Source organism: Piliocolobus tephrosceles, chromosome 9 (assembly GCF_002776525.5).
Source record: "Piliocolobus tephrosceles isolate RC106 chromosome 9, ASM277652v3, whole genome shotgun sequence".
Lineage (NCBI taxonomy): Eukaryota > Metazoa > Chordata > Mammalia > Primates > Cercopithecidae > Piliocolobus > Piliocolobus tephrosceles.
In genome coordinates this window covers 1,673,808-1,694,529 of record NC_045442.1, presented here as the reverse complement: position 1 = coordinate 1,694,529, position 20,722 = coordinate 1,673,808, and the positions used below count along the sequence as shown (strand labels likewise).

Sequence of the window (20,722 nt, the reverse complement as noted above, 5' to 3'; positions counted from 1 at the left end):
GGGGGGCAGGCTGGAGGAATGTCCATGGCAGGAAGAAAACAGATTTTCTCCAAGTCTAGATTCCTCCCGCTAAGTGGTTAGTCCTGGAATTAACTAAGGCCACCACTTTCAGCTGGACAGAACTGGGGGGCACCATGTACTTCAGGCCCGAGAGCTGCCTTCAAAACAGTGAAAATGGTAAATTTTGTTATGTGTAATTCACTGTAATTTTTTAAAAATTGAAAACAAACATAAAAGCCAAGGGCCAGCTCTAGATAATCCGTTTTCAGGAGCGGCGGCCCCAAGAGTGGAGCTGTGGCCCCGGCAGGTAGAGCAGCTGCACCACAGCCATTTGGCAGGACCGGACTCTACCCGGTCGGACTCCAAACGCTGCGCCGTCCTGAACGGGTGGGCTCCGGTGCGCTGCCAGGGTATCCCACCCCTCGACGCAGAGCCATTTTCACAGGTGGCTCCAACACTGGCAGGGCCAGGGCGCAGCTGAGCCTGGGCCCACCACCTCCTGCGGGGAAACAGCCGTGGCTGGGGCCTCTGCTGCTGCAGCCCCTCTGAACTGAGGCCACGTGTGAGCAGACGCAGCTACAGCCCAACCACATGCAGAGCCACCCTTCTCAGCCCTCATCCTTCCGGCTATGGGGTCATTGCCTTGGCCCGTGAAACAGCTGGAAGGACCCCTCCAGGTCAGTGAAAGGCCGCACCTCACCCTCCCCTCGGTGCCAGGCATCCATCAGCAAGTGCTGCACAGAACCCCTGCAGGCCTGATGAGGAGGCCTAACTGGGAGCCAGAAGGAACCCTCCAGGTGCACGATTACCCTGCATCTGAGCACAGCACCCAGTGGCTCCCTCCTGTTCCCCACACTCCACAGTTGCCCATTTCTGGGCCAGCTGGCTTTTGCGAGCCTCTTAAGAACTGGTCTGAGGAGCAGAACCCTGGGGGGGTCTGCAGACAGTGGCAGGGCTGAGGCTGCCCACCTGTGCTCATGAGAAGGAGGGGACCATCCCCAGGCAGGGGTGTAGGGCCAACAGAGGCGGGGGCAATGGGGAGACGCCGGGGCCCCCAAGAAACAGCACCTGCACCTGCCAGCCCCGCTCCCCAGGGCAGGTCTTTGCCCCTCAGATGCCCTTGGCCTGGTCCTCTCCAGATGTGCTGGCCGGGCCCAGGCTTCCCAGCCTGCCTCCTTGAACCTGATTTCTGGATGCCTGGTGACTCCCAGGGTCCCCCTAAGCCACCTCTCCTGAACTCCGTCACAGTTGCCATCCTCCGCTGCCAGAGGGGAGCCGTGCCCCCAAACTCCATCCTGCCTGCCCCTCATGCACCCGCTGTGGGCCCGGAGAATAGAACTGAGGCTCAGCTGGGAGGACAGGAGGGTCTGAGTCAGTCCCAACAGCCCTGAGTGTCTCTGACGAACTCCGCCGGCTTCAGCACCTCACCTCGACGCTCAACCGGCCTCACCAGCAACAAAACAGTGCAGGTCCACGGGCGCCTCCCCACATGCAGGGACTCAAAAGCACTCTCTCCTCGGTGCGCGGGAGCTTTCTCAACGCACTGCACAAAGGGGCTCATTCGCTCTGACTTTTCATCACCCCAGGCCGCAAGTAACCCAGTGGAGCCATGACTTGCGATACAATGAAATGGAGGTAATTAATCACATTCAAATACCCTACGTATTATACTCCGGTAGCCCAGCAATCGCTTTAAAAAGGGCTTATGGGGCTTAAATAGACAGTGTCCAGGCAGCTGTACAGCCAGGAGCGGGAGGGAGGCAGAGCCCATCTGCTAAGCCTCCTGGGACAGCTGAAAAGAACTGTCCATTCAGAAGTGATTCATCCACAACAGAGCCGCGCGCAGAAGCCGGAGGGCTAATTCCAACCTTTCCCGAGTGCTCGTTAAGCCTCTTTGAGTTATAATTACCCCTGATCTCTAGATATTACAAGGCGGCAATCAGGAAGTTAGATCTGGCCAAGAGAAAACAAAAGGAGTAAAGGAACAGGCTCCGTCCAGGCCAGCCAGCAGGCCTACGTGGAGGATAGCAGCAGGGCGTTCTGGACGGGGCTGGAGACAGGGATGGGGAAGAGGACAGGGCCCAGCTGAAGATGCATGCTCAGCACCCACCCTCCATCCTGTCCCCTGCAGGCCCTGAGGAGCAGCCGTAGGCACAGCCTGGCTTCTGGGCTCCGGTTCAGCCAAAGCTGCGATTTTGTCCCCGTGGCTCCTGGATGCTGTGGTGTTGGTGACACCATGGGGCCCAGTCTGACAGCGGCAAAGCTGGCTGCCTCCATGGGAGGAGTGCCCACGCCCTCCCTAAAGGACCTGGAGCCTCGGCCCGGGTGAGGCTGCTTCTCCCGAGGAGGATGGGGGTAGGTGGACTCAGGGGACAGCACGTCCAGCTCCACGGTTCTGCCCCTGCCCCCTCAGCCCAATCCCCATGCAAGGCCCTGCCTTACCTTGCCAAAGCTGCCCTTCCCGATGGCCCGAAGGATCTGGAAGTGGTCAAAGTTCACTGCAGAATAAAACAGAGGGACACCTGGTGAGGTAGCAGTAAGGCCCCACGTGGTACAAACCCCCACCCCAGAGCAGCTCCTCCACCTCGACACCCCCCACCCCGATGCTGCCAGGGCCCCTCACCCTAGAAGAGGATCTACGTGGGGCGGGCTGAACTCTCACTCCTGTGCGAGGCAGGAGGGGGCTGAGCCCCAGTCAGTGAAGACGTGGGCCTGGGGTCATGCACGTCCTATTCTCAGGACTGTTACAGGATTAGGCAGGTGCCCACCACAGCAGGGACACGGCAAGAACCAGCCACACACGCCTGAGTCCGACTCCACTGGGCTGCCGTCCCGGGCACCGGCCACCCCCACTGAAAGCTGCTCCGTCCAGTGAACACCCCCAAACAGGCAGGCCCGGGGTTTTGGGGGAAGCCACGCACGCGTGAGCAGCTGTTCCTGGTTCCCCTCCACCCTGCTCCGCGTCTCCAGAGGACAGGGGCGTCGGCCCTGCTGACACTCACTGGGCAAGCCTGGGGGAGTTTGCAAACGGTCCCAAGATGAACGAGAGGAGGCTCAGGGCTGCAGCTGTGTCCACCATGACCTGAGTGGCCTGGGAGTGCCTGCGCCCAGCACGAGGGCCATTCCGCAGGCCTATGCAAAGCTGCAGAAGGCACCGTTTCCCACACCTGCAAGCCCTTCCGGGAGAAGGACGGCCCCCCAGTTGTCACTCATGAGACCTCCCCGTGTGCCCTGCCCAGGGAGCCTCTATCCACACCAAGGAAAGGGAGTCTGATGGGCTTTCCAGACCGCCTCGACTTGCCTTTCAAACCCAGGACATTCTCCGTACACATAAGACGGGGGTCCCACAATGTCACCCACTGGCCTCCAGGATGAGCCCCTCCAGATGACTCCCAGGCCAGCAGCTGCCTCCACCTGTGTCCCCAGGCCTATATCCCAAATTCTGCACCCCTAAGCTTGTGTCCCCGGGTCTGCACCCCCAGTGTGCTGCACCCATGAAGGGCCTGCACATGGCTCTCACTGCAAGGCCCTGTGTCCTGGAGCCAGGTTTAGGACACCCACTGGTTCACAACATTTCACTTTTTTACCCACTTTTACCACAGCCTCATGTTCACTTATTCTGTGGGGAATTCGACAACTGGAACCCAGCCCCCCAACACACAAACATGGTTATTTTAAAGGCAGGGAAGACACAGCCAAGGCCAGAGGCAGACCCAGGGAGACACCGCAGTGGGTACTGACCACTCCTGGGAGGCACGACCTGGAGTCTCATCTCGTCTCCACTGCTCCCTGGGGGTACCCTGTGCCGTTGGTGGGGCAAGTGCTTGAGGCACTCGGTGTGTGGAGGAGGAGACAGAACAGTTTCTAGAAGAAAGGTTTCTTCACATTTTCCTCTGAACTGGAAAAGGCCCACTCCCTTCCCAGGGTGCTCCAGGATAGCACCAGGGTTCAGCACAGACACAGCAAAGTGTCCATCCTCACGGACCCTGGAGACAGAGTCACACACCCAGAGGTCTTTCAGTCTGAGCTACGGGCGCCATGACAAGGACCCATGGAGGCTTCAGGGCTTGGAGCACAGGGCAGAGCCGGTGTGAAGGTGCAGGGTCGTATCCTGGGGAGAGGACACCTGTGCTGGGCCCTCCAGACAAGTGGGCATCAGCTGGGGGCAGAGAGAGGGTGCCCAGGTGAGGGGCCAGCCTGGGCACAGGCAGGAAAAGGACCCCATGGTATGGACAGACCCACAAGCTGGTCAGTGGGTGAAGTGGGAGGGCGGTCAGCAGAGCACCTGGGGGTGAGAAAGGGGCTGTGACTTGTGGCCTTGGTCTCCGCTGCACAAGACGGCAGTGGGGCTTGACTCTGCAGAAGTGGGGAGAGCAGTCTGATTTAAGTGCCTTAGAAAGGTGCTCCTCACCTCCCCTCTGCAAGTGCCTAGAGGGGCACTGACTGGCACAGGGGGTCAGGACCAGGTTGATGGAGGGGGTGGGGTTTCAAGGGGTGAGAGAAGAGGCTGCCAGGCATCAGAGCTGGGCACTGGGCAGAGAGGCCGCAGAGGACAGACCGTGCTGCACAGACAAGACCTGTGGCCGACACCCACAAGCTGGCACAGCCCCCAAGATCCCCAGCTCCAGGCGGCAGCCGCCCCACCCTGCATCCCAGCCTCCTTCCTCAGGAAAAACTACGCACGCCCAAACAGAGATTATGTCATCAAGGCAGAGGCTGCTCTGGCACCAGCAAAGCCACTCCGAGGCAGCCCGGGCCACAGCCCCACAGGCAGGGAGTAGCTGCCACCCTGTGGTGTCACCCGATGTCACCAGATGTTAAAGGAAAGTGGGCTGCGAACCGGCATGTGTCATGGACGGGGCTGAACTGGAGGAGGGAGGGGAACGAGAGGGCAGCTGGGCCGTGGCAGGGGAGACAGGGACACCGATGCCATCCAGCAGCCAACCCCAACAGGATGGACCTTGGAGTCTGTGGGGCCTGCCCTGCAGTGGGGAGGGGACAGGGTGTCAGGGCAAGGCCCAGGGCTGAGCTGGCTGCCCACAGCTTGGGGAGATGAACTCTGCTGGGCGGCTCTGGGTCCAAGGACCCTCTGTCCACCCAGGTTCCACCCAGGCCGCTGCTGCCTAGAGACCCCTGTGCTCCTTCTTGGAGCACCCAGTAGAGGCAGAAGAGCCCCAGCGGGCACAGAAGCCCATGGTTGGCACAGCCTTGGCCATTCCCAACAGAGCTGAGGACGAGGGTGGTGGTCCACGCCCACACGCATGCCTAGGACGGCCACATGGCACCTGCTGTGCCACGCCCCTGATCCTGGCATTTGGCACATGGGTACCTGGAATCCAGTCCTGGACTGCCCTGGGAAATGAAGCCAGCATCTTCCAGTGCCTGGGCGCATGCTCCGGTGGCCTCCCCCAGGACCCCAAGCAGCCCGCACAGCGTGAAGCCCTAAGCCTCTGGTCCCCTGAGCTGTGAACCAGCAAGAGAGCCCAGCCACCATCACCTCCAACTTAGAGAATAAGCACTAGTTCCTGAGGTGAGTCCCTCCTGGAGAGGAAAGGGATGGGAAACAAAATGTATTAAATAAGCCAGAAGCATAAGGGAGTCACGGCAACTGTGTCACCTGTGCCTGCAAAGCCAGTACCTCCCGAGGGTGTGAGGAGGACGCAGCTCTGGCAGGGGCTCCCGGCCACGAGGCAGCAGCAGGGTGAGTGTGTGCCGGGGCGTGGCTGTGGGGTCAGGGCGTGCAGGGGGTGGGAATGTAAAGTCAGGAATGTGCTGGGGCGGGGCTGTGGGGGGCAGTCAGGGCGTGCAGGGAGTGGGGCTGTAAAGTCAGGGGTGTGCTGGGGTGGGGCTGTGGGGGGTCAGGGCGTGGAGGGGGGGGGGCTGGAGGGGGGGGGGGGTGCCGGGGCGGGGCCGTGGGGGGGGGGGGGGGGGAGGGGGGGGGGTCGGGGGGGGGGCTGAGGCGCCCACTTTTCAATGCCTGTGATTTGAACACAACTGTCCCCGCTTCCTAAGACTGACCAGGAGGGCGGCCACAGGGACACCAAGTCCCAGACAGTGGCACCCGAGACAGCCATGCAGATGCTGCTCAGGGAAGGTGCCGGTGGGACAGGAATCCCGGATGTGGCTCCGGGACACCATGTGAGCAGCAGAGTGTAACCCTGTGGGCACGGCTCACCACACCAGCCCCCATGAGAAGCCCCCAGCCAAGTGGTCTCTACCAGCCATGTCCACAGGGATCCCTACTCAGGGACCCACTGTCCCAGACCCTGCCAGGTGAGTCACAGGCACCGGCAGGGGGCTGATCGGCATCGTAGCTATCCTCTGGATGACCGTGGCTCCACCCTGATGCCCAGCTCCTGCTGCCCCCCGGGTGCCCACCTGGCTGGGGTCAGACACACCTGGCCTTGCCACTGTGCACAGCAGCCCTCATGCCCTCCCGACCCCAGCCCCGAAGGCTCCAAACCAGTGGAACTGGAGACCCAGTGGCTGTTTCAGGTCCCTGCCCCCCACACCTGCCATTAGCAACCCATGAGGGTCTCTGCACTGCCCCGGGCTGGGCCAGGACCTCCTATGACCACCGGCCCTGCCCCACGCAAGCCTAGGCTCAGCCCCATTCCCGGCTCCCAAAGAAGAGGTCAGCTCTCATTCCAGCACTCAGCAGAGGAGGTAAGGAGAAGGAAGTCCACTGGCAGGAATCTGTCAAAACAGCTCCCTGTGCGCTCTGAGGAGAGCAATATATAATCAGCCTGGTGTCCCAAGAGTGGCCCTGCCACCACCATGGTCACCAGGAACCAGCGTCTACAGAGTCCATCAGAGTCCTCTCATGAGAGTTCCCGCAGCTCCCTGCACTTCCGGGCAAGTGTGGCATGGAAGTGTGGGCATGGGTCGTGATTTTGGGGGCCAAGACTGTCTGTCACGTTCCTCGGCGTGATTTACGCCGTGTGATACCGTCTGCACATCCTCTACCCGTGCTGCCCGCCTCTCAAATTAGGACGCCGGTAAAAGGAGGAACCGACGCGGCTCCCCACAGTCCCATCTCACAGGCAGGGGGCTCCTTCCCAGGAACCAGGACTGCCTGAAGGAAGCACCTCTGTACTTGCCTGCGCAGGACGGCGTGGGGCAGAGCAGCTGGGAGCTCCCGGCCCACCAGCACCCGCCCTCATTGTGCAACTTGACCAAAGGGCCACAGACACAATCTTCCCAGAACAGCCAATGCATCAGAATCAAGGGTTTTTAAAATATTCATTCTTCACGGAAGGCTTTCATTTTTTGGCGTTGGCAACTGAGAGCAGTCCTGTAAGAATCGAGCACGGGGACGCCTCCTCCCAGTTCCCTCTGGATTCTGCATCCATGTGGGCGAGTTGAGAAACCAACACCAGCCTCCCACACCTCTCACGGTGTCCGGCAGCGTCTCCAGGTCCTCCCCAAGGGCTGCTGGCTGGGGTCCCAGTCCCTGAACCAGGTCCCACAATCAGGGGCAGGTTGTCTCGAGACTCATCAGCACTAAGCCCAGCACCCAGACAGCGTGGACGTTCGTCCTAACGCAGCATTCGACTGTTCTCAGAGTTTCGCCACCATCCCCAGGCTTACTCGGAGCAACAAAGTAACCAGAGAAAAGGTAAGGAGCTTTTCCAGAAAGCAGCTCTCCAGCCGCAAGTGTTTCTGGTTTCCGGGTTGCCGGCACAGGTGGCCCATGCACATGTCTGCCGGGAAGGTCCTGCCAGGCCTGGGAACTGGGCGAAAGGGAGCTGGAGGGAGCAGAGGGAGCTGGAGAGAGCCGCGGGAGCCGCCCCTCCACAGCACGTCTAAGGCCAGACACCGGCTCAAGGCGGGAGACGGCCAAGACGTCGCCTCTGGCACAGCCACCACCGAGTCCAAGGTAAAAGCGTTAGGTGACATTTCAACATTTTCCCCAAGAAGAAAACAATGATCTGCCCTCGTGTGGGCCTGGCTAGAACCTTCCTCCTGCCCTGCAGGGACCCGCCTCTGCGTCTAGCACTCGGCCGAGCAGCTGGCCCACGTGTGGTGTGGAAGGAGCACTTCCAATAACAAACCATCTGGGGAAAGCCCGAAGCCCCAGCAGGGTTTCAGGTTAAAACCCAGTCTTTTCATAAGCCAGGGTTTGTATCAAAACTGGTAAGAAAATGCTCCCAGTGAAGGCCCAGGAGAGTGAACAGAGGCTGCTGCAGGGCGCCGGGAGCCAGCGCTATGTCACCCCGGCACAATGTGTGCACCCCCCTGCGAAGGCTGCCCCCAGGCCTGGGAGCCCAGGAGAGTGAACAGAGGCTGCCGCAGGGCGCCGGGAGCCAGCGCTATGTCACCCCGGCACAATGTGCTCACCCCTGACAAAGGCTGCCCCAAGAGCTGGAGAATCAGCTCTGCTCCCGACACCCCAGGTCCCCTCCTGATGTCTTTGGAGGCTCAGGAAGTGGGTGCTGGACAGTTTCAGAGCTGCCACGTGGTAGGTAAGCTGCCCACAGCTGCCAGCGTGTCCCAGGCCTGGGACGCTTCCCTTCACAGCTCACCCCACCCGCTCAGCCAGGAGAGGCCCCCACCTCAGAGTGTCCTCAGGCAGAACCAGCCCCTTCACCCATGGGAGGACTGCACACCAGAAGTGGACATTACTAGGAGAGCTGTCACAAAGATCAAATGTCACACGTGGTTGAAATGCACGCAGAAGTTGATTAAATGCTGTCTCGTCTCCTATGACCCGGGAAGTGCTTGTGATGAGGAAAATCGTCCCACAGGACTCCGAGACGCTGGCCCTGCAGAGCTTGGGCAGCCTCTGGGGATGTCTGGCCCACACGGGGCTCCTGCCTTAGGAAACACTGGGCTGGGTGGAAGAGTCGGAACCGGCCCGACAGCTCCTCCTGGCAATAGGTGCCCCCCCACCCTCCGCCCCTGGGGCACCCTGGCCCACCGGGTGAACAGGAGTCACCAGACATCACCTCACAGACCCCTCCCCTCTTGCCACAGCCTGTGGGGACAAAGACTCACCAGGCTGACAGGCAGGATCGACACAGATGCGGACAAGACAGGTGGGGCAAGAGCCAAGCATCGGAGCCGCTGGGCAGGGGTGGGGAGGCTCCCGAGTTACAGCAGGGAACACAGAGCAAAAGCGTCCAGCCACAGCGCCCAGGAAAGCAGCACAGGGCCCTGGAGGAAGCCAGTCCCTCAATCTTTGCTGGGCCTCACGCAGTTTCCTGCACCACTGAGGATGTCTTGAAACCCCAGGGCAGGAAGGTCAGAGGTCAGGAGAGGGGATGCAGGCGTGGGTGCTGGCTCTGACCCTGGACTCCTCAGTCAAGAGGGGGCCTGGAGCCTCGAGGTCATGCCTGGGTACCAGGGCCACGGCCCAGCATTATGTGCGCTGCCCACGCGTCTCAGAGGGCCCACCTGGCCACCTCCCCCTTCTCCACTGTCCCCTCACCCAGGAGCAGACGGGCAGACTCCCGTGACCAGCAGCCTGCAGCCTCTGCATACCCTGGAGCCCTGGTGTCCAGCTCGGATTCGCCCAGGTGGCCTGGCAGCTTCCCGGCATCCCCGGGCAGTTCCAGGACAGGCTCTGTCCTCAGCCGGCACCACTGCCCTTCCAGCCTCGGGGAGCCAACTGGGGTCTTGCTCTGGGAACATACCCTGTGCCCCAGGCTCTGTCTTGGCAGCAATGCCCTCACCCTTTTCTGTGAAACAGACACAGCCATGATGTGGCAGCAGCCCAGAGCTGAGGCCTGTGGGGCCCCGGGCTCTGAAACAATCGTGGCTTCTCCTGTCCAGGTACATACCCAGAGCTGGGGGTCCTAGTGCCCGCACTCCCGGAAGGACCCTGTTGAGGGCAGCATTCTTGCCATCTCCCTCCCCCACCTTAATTACAGTGAGAGCTTCCACCCATGAAACGTGCTCAGAGGCAACTTCCCAGCCAGTTCTGTGGGTCCTGGTCCTGTCTGGTCTGAAATTGTCTGGAACCGTGTTCCGGTGTTTTAACATCGACATCCTCAGACAACATGGGGAACTGCCATCAATTAGTGATTAGGGCAACGCCTGAGCAACAAAGCATCTCCGGGCAGCGGAGGCTCAGGCCCTCCAGGGTCCGAGGGGCGGTGCCTGAGACTGCAGGGAGTCGCCCACAGCAGCAGGGACCTGGGCTCCTCCAGCTCCTCCCACCGCTGGAGTGGTGGGCAGTGGCGCCTCCCCTGGGCAGCCCAGAGGGGTCCTGCTGTCCGAGGCCCGGCCCCACCCACTCCTGCCTCTCACTGCACAGGACCCAGCACTCCAGGACCACCCACAGGGCAGACCTGGAGGACTCCAAGGCCGCCTGGCCCTGCAGCAGCTGAGAAGCCTGCTCCTGGGGCTGCCCGTCCAGAGGTACAGACACTCAGGCGTGCGCCCCGGGCCCCAGAGCAGAAACGGAGCTGGCCCTGACTTGGGGTGGGGCTTGGGGCACCTCCTAAGTCCTGAACCCTGAGGCAGGTGTGCCCAGCCAGGTAGGGAGGACGCTGGCCGCAGCAGCAGCAGCACTGGATAAGGGGGAGCAAGCCCAGGCACCTGCCCCTGCCTGTCCTCTCCCCAAACAGCTCCACAAGCTCTCAAGCCCCAGTGGGGTCAGCGGTACACACTGGACCTGCTCTGGTAAGGCCTTGGCACCTGCACCCCAGTGGAAAGGGCACCCTGTGGTGCCCCGGCCTGTGTCACCAATGCTGCCTGGGCTGGCTCCATCACCCCCAAGCGTGGGCCTCAGCTGGCTCCTGGAACAGGGTGCTCAGGACGGAGCAGGTACCCAGCCAGCAGGGAGGTACCCACGCCCCGGCCTTGCTGGATCGTCTTCCAGGAGCTGTCTCATAATGAACAATCATGTGATTCCCGAGTTGGGAGGGGCGGGACCTGAGGAGCGTTTCCAGCTCAGGTCCCCCACCCTTCCTCAAGAGGCCTAAGGGCCCATCCAGAGTCCAGAGGTGGAGGGGGTCCTGCTGTCCCGGGCTCAGCCTGTGGGGGCCAGGGCTGCAAACAGCAGAGGGATGAAGGCAGGAGCAGCCCAGTAGGGCTGGCTCTGGTCTCTGCAGCCTGGGGCAGGGCCAGGCCACTGGGGCCTGAGGCTTGCAGGGGCCTGACAGGGGCCTAAAGGTGCAGATGGGAGGCTGAAGCCCAGCCCGAAAAGGGAAGGGTGCTCCCTGCCCCGATGCCGCCACCCCAAAACCACTGCAGTCACTGCCACTGGAGACATCCACTGCAGGGACGAAGGCCACCTCCAGCCTGCTCAGGCCTCCCCAACCTCCAGGCCTCTGAGAGATCTCTCCACTTGGAACCATCCCAACTCCAACCCCATCCTTCGAGCTCCCCTCCCTCCACAGCGCTGCAGGGAGCCCCAGCAGATGGGAGCCCCACAGGCTCGCGGTTGATGCAGGGCACAGCCAGGGACCCACACGGGCAAACATCAGGCAAGGGTGTGGAGCGCGGGAAGGGGAAGGGCAGCGCACACAGGACCCCCGCTCCATCTGCGTCAGTGACACCCACCCTCCCCAGGGCACTCCTGCTCCCGCAGCAGGGGATCGAAGTAACGGGAACTCCACTCTGTTGGCATAAGCGACACCGCCCTCCCGGGGAGCTCCTGCTCCCACAGCTGGGGATCGAAGCCAACCAGCCCAGCAAGGAGCCCTGGCCTGGGAGCAGATGGATGGGCAGGGCCCTGTGTCCTGGGGTGCAGCTGCATCAAGGGCCACGCTCAGGGCTTGCTGTGGGGCCAGCTGGGGGCTGCCCATGAGGCTGGGTCCTCAGTGGGAGGAACCTGTGGATATGGGAAATCCCCTGAAAGACCCCAGAGGTCAGTGTGTTCAGAGGCCAGCATGAGATGGGGAGGGATATGGCTGGGCCAAAGCTGGAAAAAGCCCTGTCCACCCATCCACCCTTCCATCCTCCCATCTGCAGCCCCTGGGGTCCTGCACAGCCCTCCCACATCCATGCCACTGTCTCCCACAGAGAGAGGCAGAGGGGCTCCTAGGAAGAGGTGGCTCCTGGCAGCCACAGGACCCTAGGCCAGCGGGCTGTGGTCATTCGGGGTGCCCGAGAGCTTCCAGGGAGTGAGGCGGAGTTGGAGGAGGAGTGACTCAGAGCAGGGAGGGAGCATCATGCCCCCCGCAGCCGAAGTGATGGGCGGGCGGAGCTGCGAAGGAGGGGGTGGCAGGATGCTGCCTGTTCTGGCACAGAAAGCCACATCACCCCTGCCCACCCCATCTGGTGCCCAACGTCTGCTGCCGGCCCCCTGCTGCTGGCCCCCTGCCCTGCCCTCTCTCTGCTTCTGTCCCCAGGGGTGCCCACTGTGAGCCAATGATGGCAAGCCCAGGCCTGACACCCCCACAATCCTCCCACCTCCCGCCATCCACCAGGCCCCTCTGCAGACACTAGGAGGGGGCTCCAGAACCAAATACCCCCCAGGGGACCCATCAGCTGCCCTGGGCTGGGGTCTCCTCTGCACCTGGAGGTGGGGTCCAGGGCTCTCGAGCCTCCACTGTGCAGCCTGCCTGAGGCCCAAAGGAGGCCACGGCCCAGCAGGCCCCTGAAAGCCACAGCCCCTGGCATGGGCTGCAAAGGCCAGTGAGCCTCCCCTCAGTGCACGGACTCCACTGGCCCCGGGAAATCAGTCAGGACGAAGGGCTCCACGTCCCAAGTACCCTCACTGCTCCCTCCTCGTCACCCCATCACACACATGGGTGATGAATGCCAGCTGAGTGGCCCCCCAGGACCACCTCGGGAGCAACACCAAGTGTCCCAGCCCCAGGACATCGGCCTGAACTGACCTAGAGACGGGGGCAGCCGCCTCTCCTGGATCTGCAGTGGACGGGCAAGAGGGCCCGGTTGCCAAGGCTGGGCTGGTGTCTGCTGGGCACAGCGGGAACTTTGCTCCAAGGTGGCGTGAGCTCCCATCTGATTTCCACACACATTAGTACTTGGTAGAGTGGAAAGCACCTTTCCTCAAACCGTCAACAGCAGTTCCGCACAGTCTCCTTTTCCTAAAACGGAGAGCACGGCCCTGGCCGCCCCCTCCCCAACCACCACCCCATGGGGCCCTTGCAGGGCTCTTTGTGAAGAACAGGCGGAGCCCGTGTCATCCTCAGGACGGGTCCAACATGCTCTCCTGGGTGGCTGGGCTAGTGCACAGGCCTTCCTCTGGAATTCCTCCCAGCCCACCCAGTAGGAACAGGGCAGCAGGCTCACGGCTGGTCCTCCGGGCACCTGACACCCTGGATAATGACCACTGTCCACGCTGATGCTGTGAGGGCTGGCAGGCCCTGGAAAGGAGCTACTTCTGGACTCCCACGTATTCCCAGTGCCTCTCCTGAGCGGCCCCAGGCCAGGCGGTCACACACCTCAGGGCTGGACGAGGACCCCAAACACCACAGTGCTGAGGAGGGGCTGGAAGGGCCTCGAGGGCATGGCCTCTTCCACAACATGAAGGTCCCCGCCCACGCGCAGACAGGGGTTAAGGATGACCAGTTCATCAGGAAATAATTTTATCCTAGAAATACCAATGGCAAATGGTAGGAAAATATCATCTCCAACTAAAAGAATTCACTCAACAACACATGAACAGGGCTATAGCTTGGGAGGCCGCTGCACCAGGCACTGTGGGCACAGCTGGGGGCACGGACAGGGCTGTGGCTTGGGAGGCCGCTGCACCAGGCACTGTGGGCACAGCTGGGGGCACGGACAGGGCTGTGGCTTGGGAGGCCCTGCACCAGGTACTGGGGGCATGAACAGGCCATAGCCAACCATTCTCATCTGCGTGGGCACCTAAAGCCCTGGGGCAGGTGAGAAAATGGGCACTGCAGGACCCTCCTTCTATCCAGGGTAAGAGGTAAGCCCCTGATACGGTTTGGCTCTGTGTCCCCACCCAAATCTCATGCTGAATTGTCATGTCCAATGTTGGAGGAGGGTCCTGGCGGGAGGTGACTGAATCATGGGGGCCGAGTTCCCCCTCGCTGTTCTCGTGATTGTGAGTTCTCACGAGATCTGGGCGTTTAAAAGTGTGGGTCACTTCCCCTTCACTGTCTCCTTCCTGCTCCGGCCACGAGGACGTGCTGGCCTCCCCTTGGCCTTCCGCCGTGACTGTAAGTTTCCTGAGGCCTCCCAGCCAGGCGGCCTGTAGAGCCTGCAGAAGTGAGTCCATTAAACCTCTTTATTTCATAAATTATTGCCCAGTCTCAGGTAGTTCTAGCAATGTGAGAACGGACTAATAACCACCATCTCGGGAAACCACACCCAGCATTCCGGAGCAGCCCCTGCAGCTTCGCTGTGACACTCACTACAGACTCTCTGGGATGTGGGCCCTCGCAGGGCAGGTCGCCTGAATGAAGGAGCTGTGTGTTTTCAACCGGCCTGAATAGGTCCATCAGGCTTCACAGGGCAGGGGTTGCCAATTTCCTGTTATGGGTGAGTCTTCTACATGGGCTCCAGACCAAGGGCCAAGCACGCACATCACGGAGGCCCCGTGCACACATGCCACAAATACACACTGTGTAAAGTTTGGTTCAGGAAAAAAGAATCCAAGCTAAACCCTGGTGATGCTGAGAGAGGGTCACCTGGCTCAGGGACCCCGGAGTCAAAGCCGTCCCCAGAAATAACTGCTCAGGTTGAGGAGACGTTGACACATCCTTCCAGCCATGCTGTTGGGGACAGCAATGGCCTCAGCGTCCACCTGACCCCTGGCCCTGTTCAGCCACTGGGGGACGCACCAAAGCCCACCCTCAGCTCTGGCCCAGGGTCCTCGCAGGTGTCCGGCTTGCAGACAAAGACATGGCACCACTGAGAGCCAACCGCATGGGAGGGGCAGGAGGTCAAGCCGAAGCCAGCCCGAAATCCGCCCCCACGGCCCCTCTGCCTCCACCAGCTCCCATGTGCCAAGGAACAGGCTCCACCCCAACCCCCAACGCCCCCCACACCCTCGGACACACAGGCCCCCATCTCGGGATGCTGGGTGCCGCTGTCGGGTCCTGGGTGTTGCAGGGGGCTGCTTCCCAGACCCTCACCTTTGGATCATGTCATTCAAGGGGACCGCTCTGCTTCCTCGGCCCACCTGCACGCAGGGGCCAGCAGATGCCTATGAGGAACACCCCACTGCTCTGCACCCAGGGCCCTGGGGTCGAGGCTGGGCCCCATGCAGTGCTCACGGGGCCACCAGTGGCCGGGCGGGCACTGCCTCACCACGTGCACGTCACCACCTGGAGGGCAGGGAGGGGACGAGACGGGGCCCAACACCACAGTGGCGCCTGGGGGCCCCTGGATGTGCCAAGGCCCACAGGAGCACAGGGGACAGGCGGTGAGGTCAGCACTGCCAGACCCTCCCTCCCAAAATCCCGTCAGGACGCTCATGCGGGCCCCCGCAGGCCCATGGCCCACAGAGCTCTGCCTCCCCTCAGTCCGGCCCCTGGGGCTGCGGGAAGTTGACAGACTGGTGTCCCCACCTCCCGCAGGCCTCAGAGTCTACGAGCTTAGGCCTTGGAGACGATCACTGCTTCCCACGGGGAGGCCGCGGGGACTACGAGCTTAGGCCTTGGAGACGATCACTGCTTCCCCATGGGGAGGCCACAGGGTTGCCAGGTGGCTGGAGAATCTCCCTGGGAAGGAATGAGGCACCTGGAACTGACAAATGCCCTCAGTAAAGTTTCAGGAAACAGAACCAACATAACAACAATCCGCAGAGTCACGCACCCCCAGGCTGGCTTCCGGATGGGTGGGTCTGGAACGAGGACATCTCTACACAGCTGGCTCCAGTCAGGAGCACACACAGACGGGACAGGAAGGAGGGGTCTTCAGAGGGAGCTGCCCAGGCTCCTCAACCCTGTGCGTCCACACCAGGTCTTCCAGTGGAAGGACAGACAGCCCCCCACCCAGTGCCACACCCTCAATTACCAGTGGGCAGAGGCACGGGGAGAAAGCAGCCCCGGCCCCGCACACTGAGCCAGCTCAGGATCCTTGTGTGGACACAGACAACAGGAGCCACCAGACGCTGCAGGCTGCTCTGAGCTCCTGCAAGCAAGTCCCAGAAGACCCCGCAAGCACGGCAGCCTCTTCATAAAGCGCAAACACAAGCAGGATGGAGCAAGTATCACTTGGGCAGGGATCTACACGTCATCAAAGTTTTCAACACCCTGAAAGGAGCTACAGTCACAAAATCCCGGCTGCCCGGCTGCCGGGGAGAGCACAAAGCAGTGGCTTATGGCAGTGTCCGAACTCTGTGGCGACACGGTCCATGGGAGCAGACATGAAATCAAACACACATGGGAAAGTCACTAACAAGTCTGCCTCCCTCGAGGAAATACGTGTGGCCCCCATGCAGGGCCAGGTTCACAGGGGCACAGACCCCGACCGCGGGCAGACAGCCTGCAGAAGCCAGCGGAGTGACCTTGGTACCACAGTGGGGGCTCCTCATGAGAGGTGGACCACACGGAACACGACCCACGAGGCAGCCACAAGGTGAAGGCAACTCCAGCACCATCGGTGCACAAGCAGGTAGACCTGATATGGCACAGCCACCCCAGGGAATGTGCATCAGCCACTCGGAGGCACAGGGCAGAGGCCCCGGCCAGCGCAGTTGGGCAGGAGAAAGAAACCAAGGAATCCAAACAAGAAAAGAGGAGGCCAAATCACCTCTCCTCGCTGACGACAGGATTCTATGCCTAGAAAGCCTCGAGGACTCCTCCAGAAGGCTCCTGGAACTGACAAACGACCTCAGTAAAGTATCAGGATACAGAATCAACGTACAATAACCAGCAGCATTTCTATACACCAATAACATTCAAGCTGAGAACCAAATCAAGAATACAATCCCATTTACAATAGCCAAAAAATAAAATAAAAATACCCAGGAATACACCTAACCAAGGAGATGAAACGAGTTCTACAAGGGGAGCTATAAAACACTGCGGGAAAAATCAGGGGCTGGGCACGGTGGCTCACGCCTGTAATCCCAGCACTGTGGGAGGCCAAGGCAGGTGAATCACCTGAGGTCAGGAGTTTGAGACCAGCCTGGACAACATGGTAAAACCCTGTCTCTATTAAAATACAGAAAATTAGCCAGGCGTGGTACACACTTGTAATCCCAGCTACTCATGAGGCTGAGGCATGAGAATTGCTTGAATCCTGCAGGCAGAGGTGGCAGTGAGCCACGATTGCACCACTGCACTCCAGCCTGTGCAGCGGAGAGACAGTCTGTCTCAAAAAAATAAAATAAAAAAGAAGTCAGAGATGACACAAACAAGTGGAAACGCATCCCATGCTAATAGATTGGCAGTATCAATATTGTTAAAATAGCCATACTGCCCAAAGTAATCTACTGATTCGATGCTCTTCCTATCAAACTACAAAGTCATTTTTCACAGAAATAGGAAAAACTATTCTAAAATTCACATGCAACCAAAAACGAGCTCAAACAGCCAAAGCAATCCTAAGGAAAAAGAACAAAGCCAGGGACATCACATTACTGGACTTCAAACTACACTACAGGGCCACAGTAACCCAAACAGCATGGCATTGGTACAAAAACAGACATATAGACCAATGGAACAGAATGGAGAACCCAAAATTAAGGCTGCACACCTACAACCATCTGATCTTCAAAAAAGCTGACAAAATCAAGCAATTGGGAAAGGACTTCCCATTCAATAAATGGTGCTGGGAGAGCTGGAGAGCCACATGCAGAAGAATGAAGCTGGACTTCTATCTTTCACCATATACAAAAATTAACTCAAGATAGATTAAAGACTTAAATATAAGACCTCAAACTATAAAAGTTCTAGAAGAAAAGCTAGGAAACACCTTTCTTGACATCAGCCTTGGAAATAATTTATGACTAACTCCTCAAAAGCAATGAACACAAAAACAAAATGTGACAAGGGGAACCTAATTAAGCTAAAGAGCTTCGGCATGGCAAGAGAAGCCACTGACACAGTAAACTGAAAACCAACAGACAGGGAGGAAACATTCACAAACTACGTATCCAACAAAGTTCTAATACCCAGAATCTATAAGGAACTTAAACAACTGAACAAGGCAACAAACAAATAAACCTATTAAAAAATGGGTAAGATACAGCTAGGCACGGTGGCTCATGCCTGTAATCCCAGCACTTTGGGAGGCTGAGGTGTGTGGATCACGAGGTCAGGAGTTCAAGACTAGCCTGGCCAAGATGGTGAAATCCCATCTCTATTGAAAATACAAAAGTTAGTTGGGTATGGTGGCAGGTGCCTGTAACCCCAGCTACTCAGGAGGTTGAGGCAAAGAATTGCTTGAACCCACGAGGTAGAGGTTGCAGTGAGCCGAGATCACGGCGCTGCACTCCAGCCTGGGCGACAGAGCGAGACTCCGTCTCAAAAAACAAAACAACAGCAACAACAACAAAACAGGTAAAATACATGAATACTTTTCACCAGCAGACATCCAAATGGCCAAAAAGCATATGAAAAACATGCTCCACAGCACTAATCATCAGAGAAATGCAAATCAAAGCCACAATGAGACACCATCTCACACCAGTCAGGATGACTATTATTAAAAAGTCACAAAACAACAGATGCTGGCAAGACTGCAGAGAAAAGAGAACAAACGCTTATACACTATTAGTGGGGATCTAAATTAGTTCAGCCACTGTGGAAAGCAGTTTGAAGATTTCTCAAAAAAATACAGAATTACCATTTGACCCAGCAATCCCATTATGGGCACATATCCAAAAGAAAACAAATCATTCTACCAAAAAGACACGCGCATTCGTGTTCATTGTGGTGCTAATCACAACGGCAAAGACATGAACCAACCCAGGTGCCCATCCACGGTGGACTGGCTGAAGAAAATGTGGTACCTATACACTGTGGTATATTACACACTCGTAAAAAAGAACAAGGTCATGGCCTCTGCGGCAACATGGATGCAGCTGGAGGTCGTAATCCTGAGTTAATTAACGCAGGAACAGAAAACCCAATACCACGTCGTCACGTGTAAGTGGGAGCTAACCACTGGGCACAAGTGGACATAAAGACGGGAACAATGGACACTGGGACTGCGAGGCAGGGGACAGGAGGAGGGGTTGAGAGTTGAAAAATCAGCCACTGGGTACCACGCTCAGTGCCTGGGTGACAGGATCAATCGAACCCCAAACCTCGGCATCACGCAATATACCCAGGCAACGAACCTGCACCCTCAAATCTAAAATAAAATTTGAGATTATGTAATCCCGGCACTTTGGGAGACCGAGGCAGGTGGATCTCCTGAGGTCAGGAGTTCGAGACCCACCTAGCCAACATGATGAAACCCCATCTCTACAAAAAATACAAAAATAAATAAATAGCTGGGCATGGTGGTGGATGCCTGTAATCCCAGATACTTGGGAGGCTGAGGCAGGAGAACTGCTTGAACCTGGGAGGCAGAGGCTGCCGTGAGCTGAGATTGTGCCACTGCACTCCAGCCTGGATGACAGAACGAGACTTCATCTCAAAAAAAAAAGTTGAGATTATAGAAAAGGAAAAGCATGACGCAGTGACACACGGTCTGAGCTGGAAGGACCCTGAGAGAAACATGGCGCCAGGCGAAGGCAGCCGGAGAGAAGAGTTTCATGCACTGTGTGACTCCGCCCCGTGAAATGCCCAGGCCGCGACCGAGGGACAGAAGGCAGCGGTGGCTCCCAGGAGCTGGGGCAGGTGGTGGCGAGGGACGGTCATCCACAGGCATGGAGTCTCCCTTAGGGCTGGTGAGACACCTGCAGTTAGAGGTGGTGTGCAGAGTATGTTCTCCACAATGTCGATGCACTAAACACCACAGAACTCTTCACTCTAAAGTGGTTAATTCTGTGTGCTAGGAATCTCACTTCAATTAACAAAATAATTAAGTGGCCCACAATCAGTGGGCTGTGGGCTGTGGGCTGCGGCCCCCTGCAGGGAAGCTGGGAGTAGGCCTTAGGTGGGCGGGATGCACAGGGAGCCGGGGGCCTTGAGGGAGCCAGGGACAGAGCTTTCTGCTGCACCCCAGCACTGCTGGCACGTCCTGCTGGACCGAGAGGTCGGTGGAAGAACGGCCTCAGCGGGAGGAGGGACCCGGGCCAGGACCCCTCCAGGACCCTCTCCCACCAGGGAGCTGAGGGGCCAGACGCCATCCTCAGGGGCCTGAGCTGATGGGGGGACATGGATGCAGGGAGGGGAAGAGGATTCCCAGAACCAGCACCCAATGGGGCTCCCATGGGGCACACCCCCACAGGGCCTTACTGTCGCCCCAAACCCAGCGTGGTGGACCCAGCAGACAGCACAGTCTTCTTTTTCAACACGAGCTTCCTTGGTGGGAGGCAGGGGCAGGACAGTCGTTCATAGCAGGTTTTCTTGATGGAAGACATGAAAAAGCATGTGAGTAAATAGGGCACTTCATTCTGACTTTGACTTTAGGAAAGACTTTAAACTATGTTAAGTTCATACAAGTCCAAGCCTCATCCATCACACCTGTATTTTATTTATACTCAGCCTGATTTCAGAGGATTCGTGGCAGCAGCACATCTTCCTGACCCGCTGCGGCAACAGAACAGCAGAAGGTGCAAGCAGCAGATGTGGCCGCAAGGGCGGCGAAGTAGCTCTGGGGGGGCCTCAAGGGCAGCGAGGTGGCTCTTGGGGAGCCTTGGGGCGGTGAGGTGACTCTGGGAGGGTTGCAAGGGTGGCGAGGTGGCTCTGGGGGAGCCTCAGAGGTGGCGAGGTGGCTC

The 20,722-nt window shown here is 59.0% G+C and overlaps 1 protein-coding gene across 4 annotated transcripts in view; it reads right to left on the bottom strand.

The window, feature by feature from the left end:
* Nucleotides 1-20,722, bottom strand: part of LOC111522051 (serine/threonine-protein kinase 32C) — a 126,197-nt gene that overhangs the window by 39,198 nt on the left and 66,277 nt on the right. For 3 of the 4 annotated variants that reach the window (XM_023185791.3, XM_023185788.2, XM_023185789.2), the window contains exon 2: nt 2,443-2,498. Coding sequence is in view for 2 of the 4 variants with exons in the window: in XM_023185788.2 (XP_023041556.1) it covers nt 2,443-2,498 (56 nt within the window). In the remaining 2 variants the exon portion in view is untranslated. Of the gene's footprint in view, nt 1-2,442; nt 2,499-20,722 lie in introns of those variants that run through there. The other variant, XM_023185790.2, reaches the window with a different exon arrangement.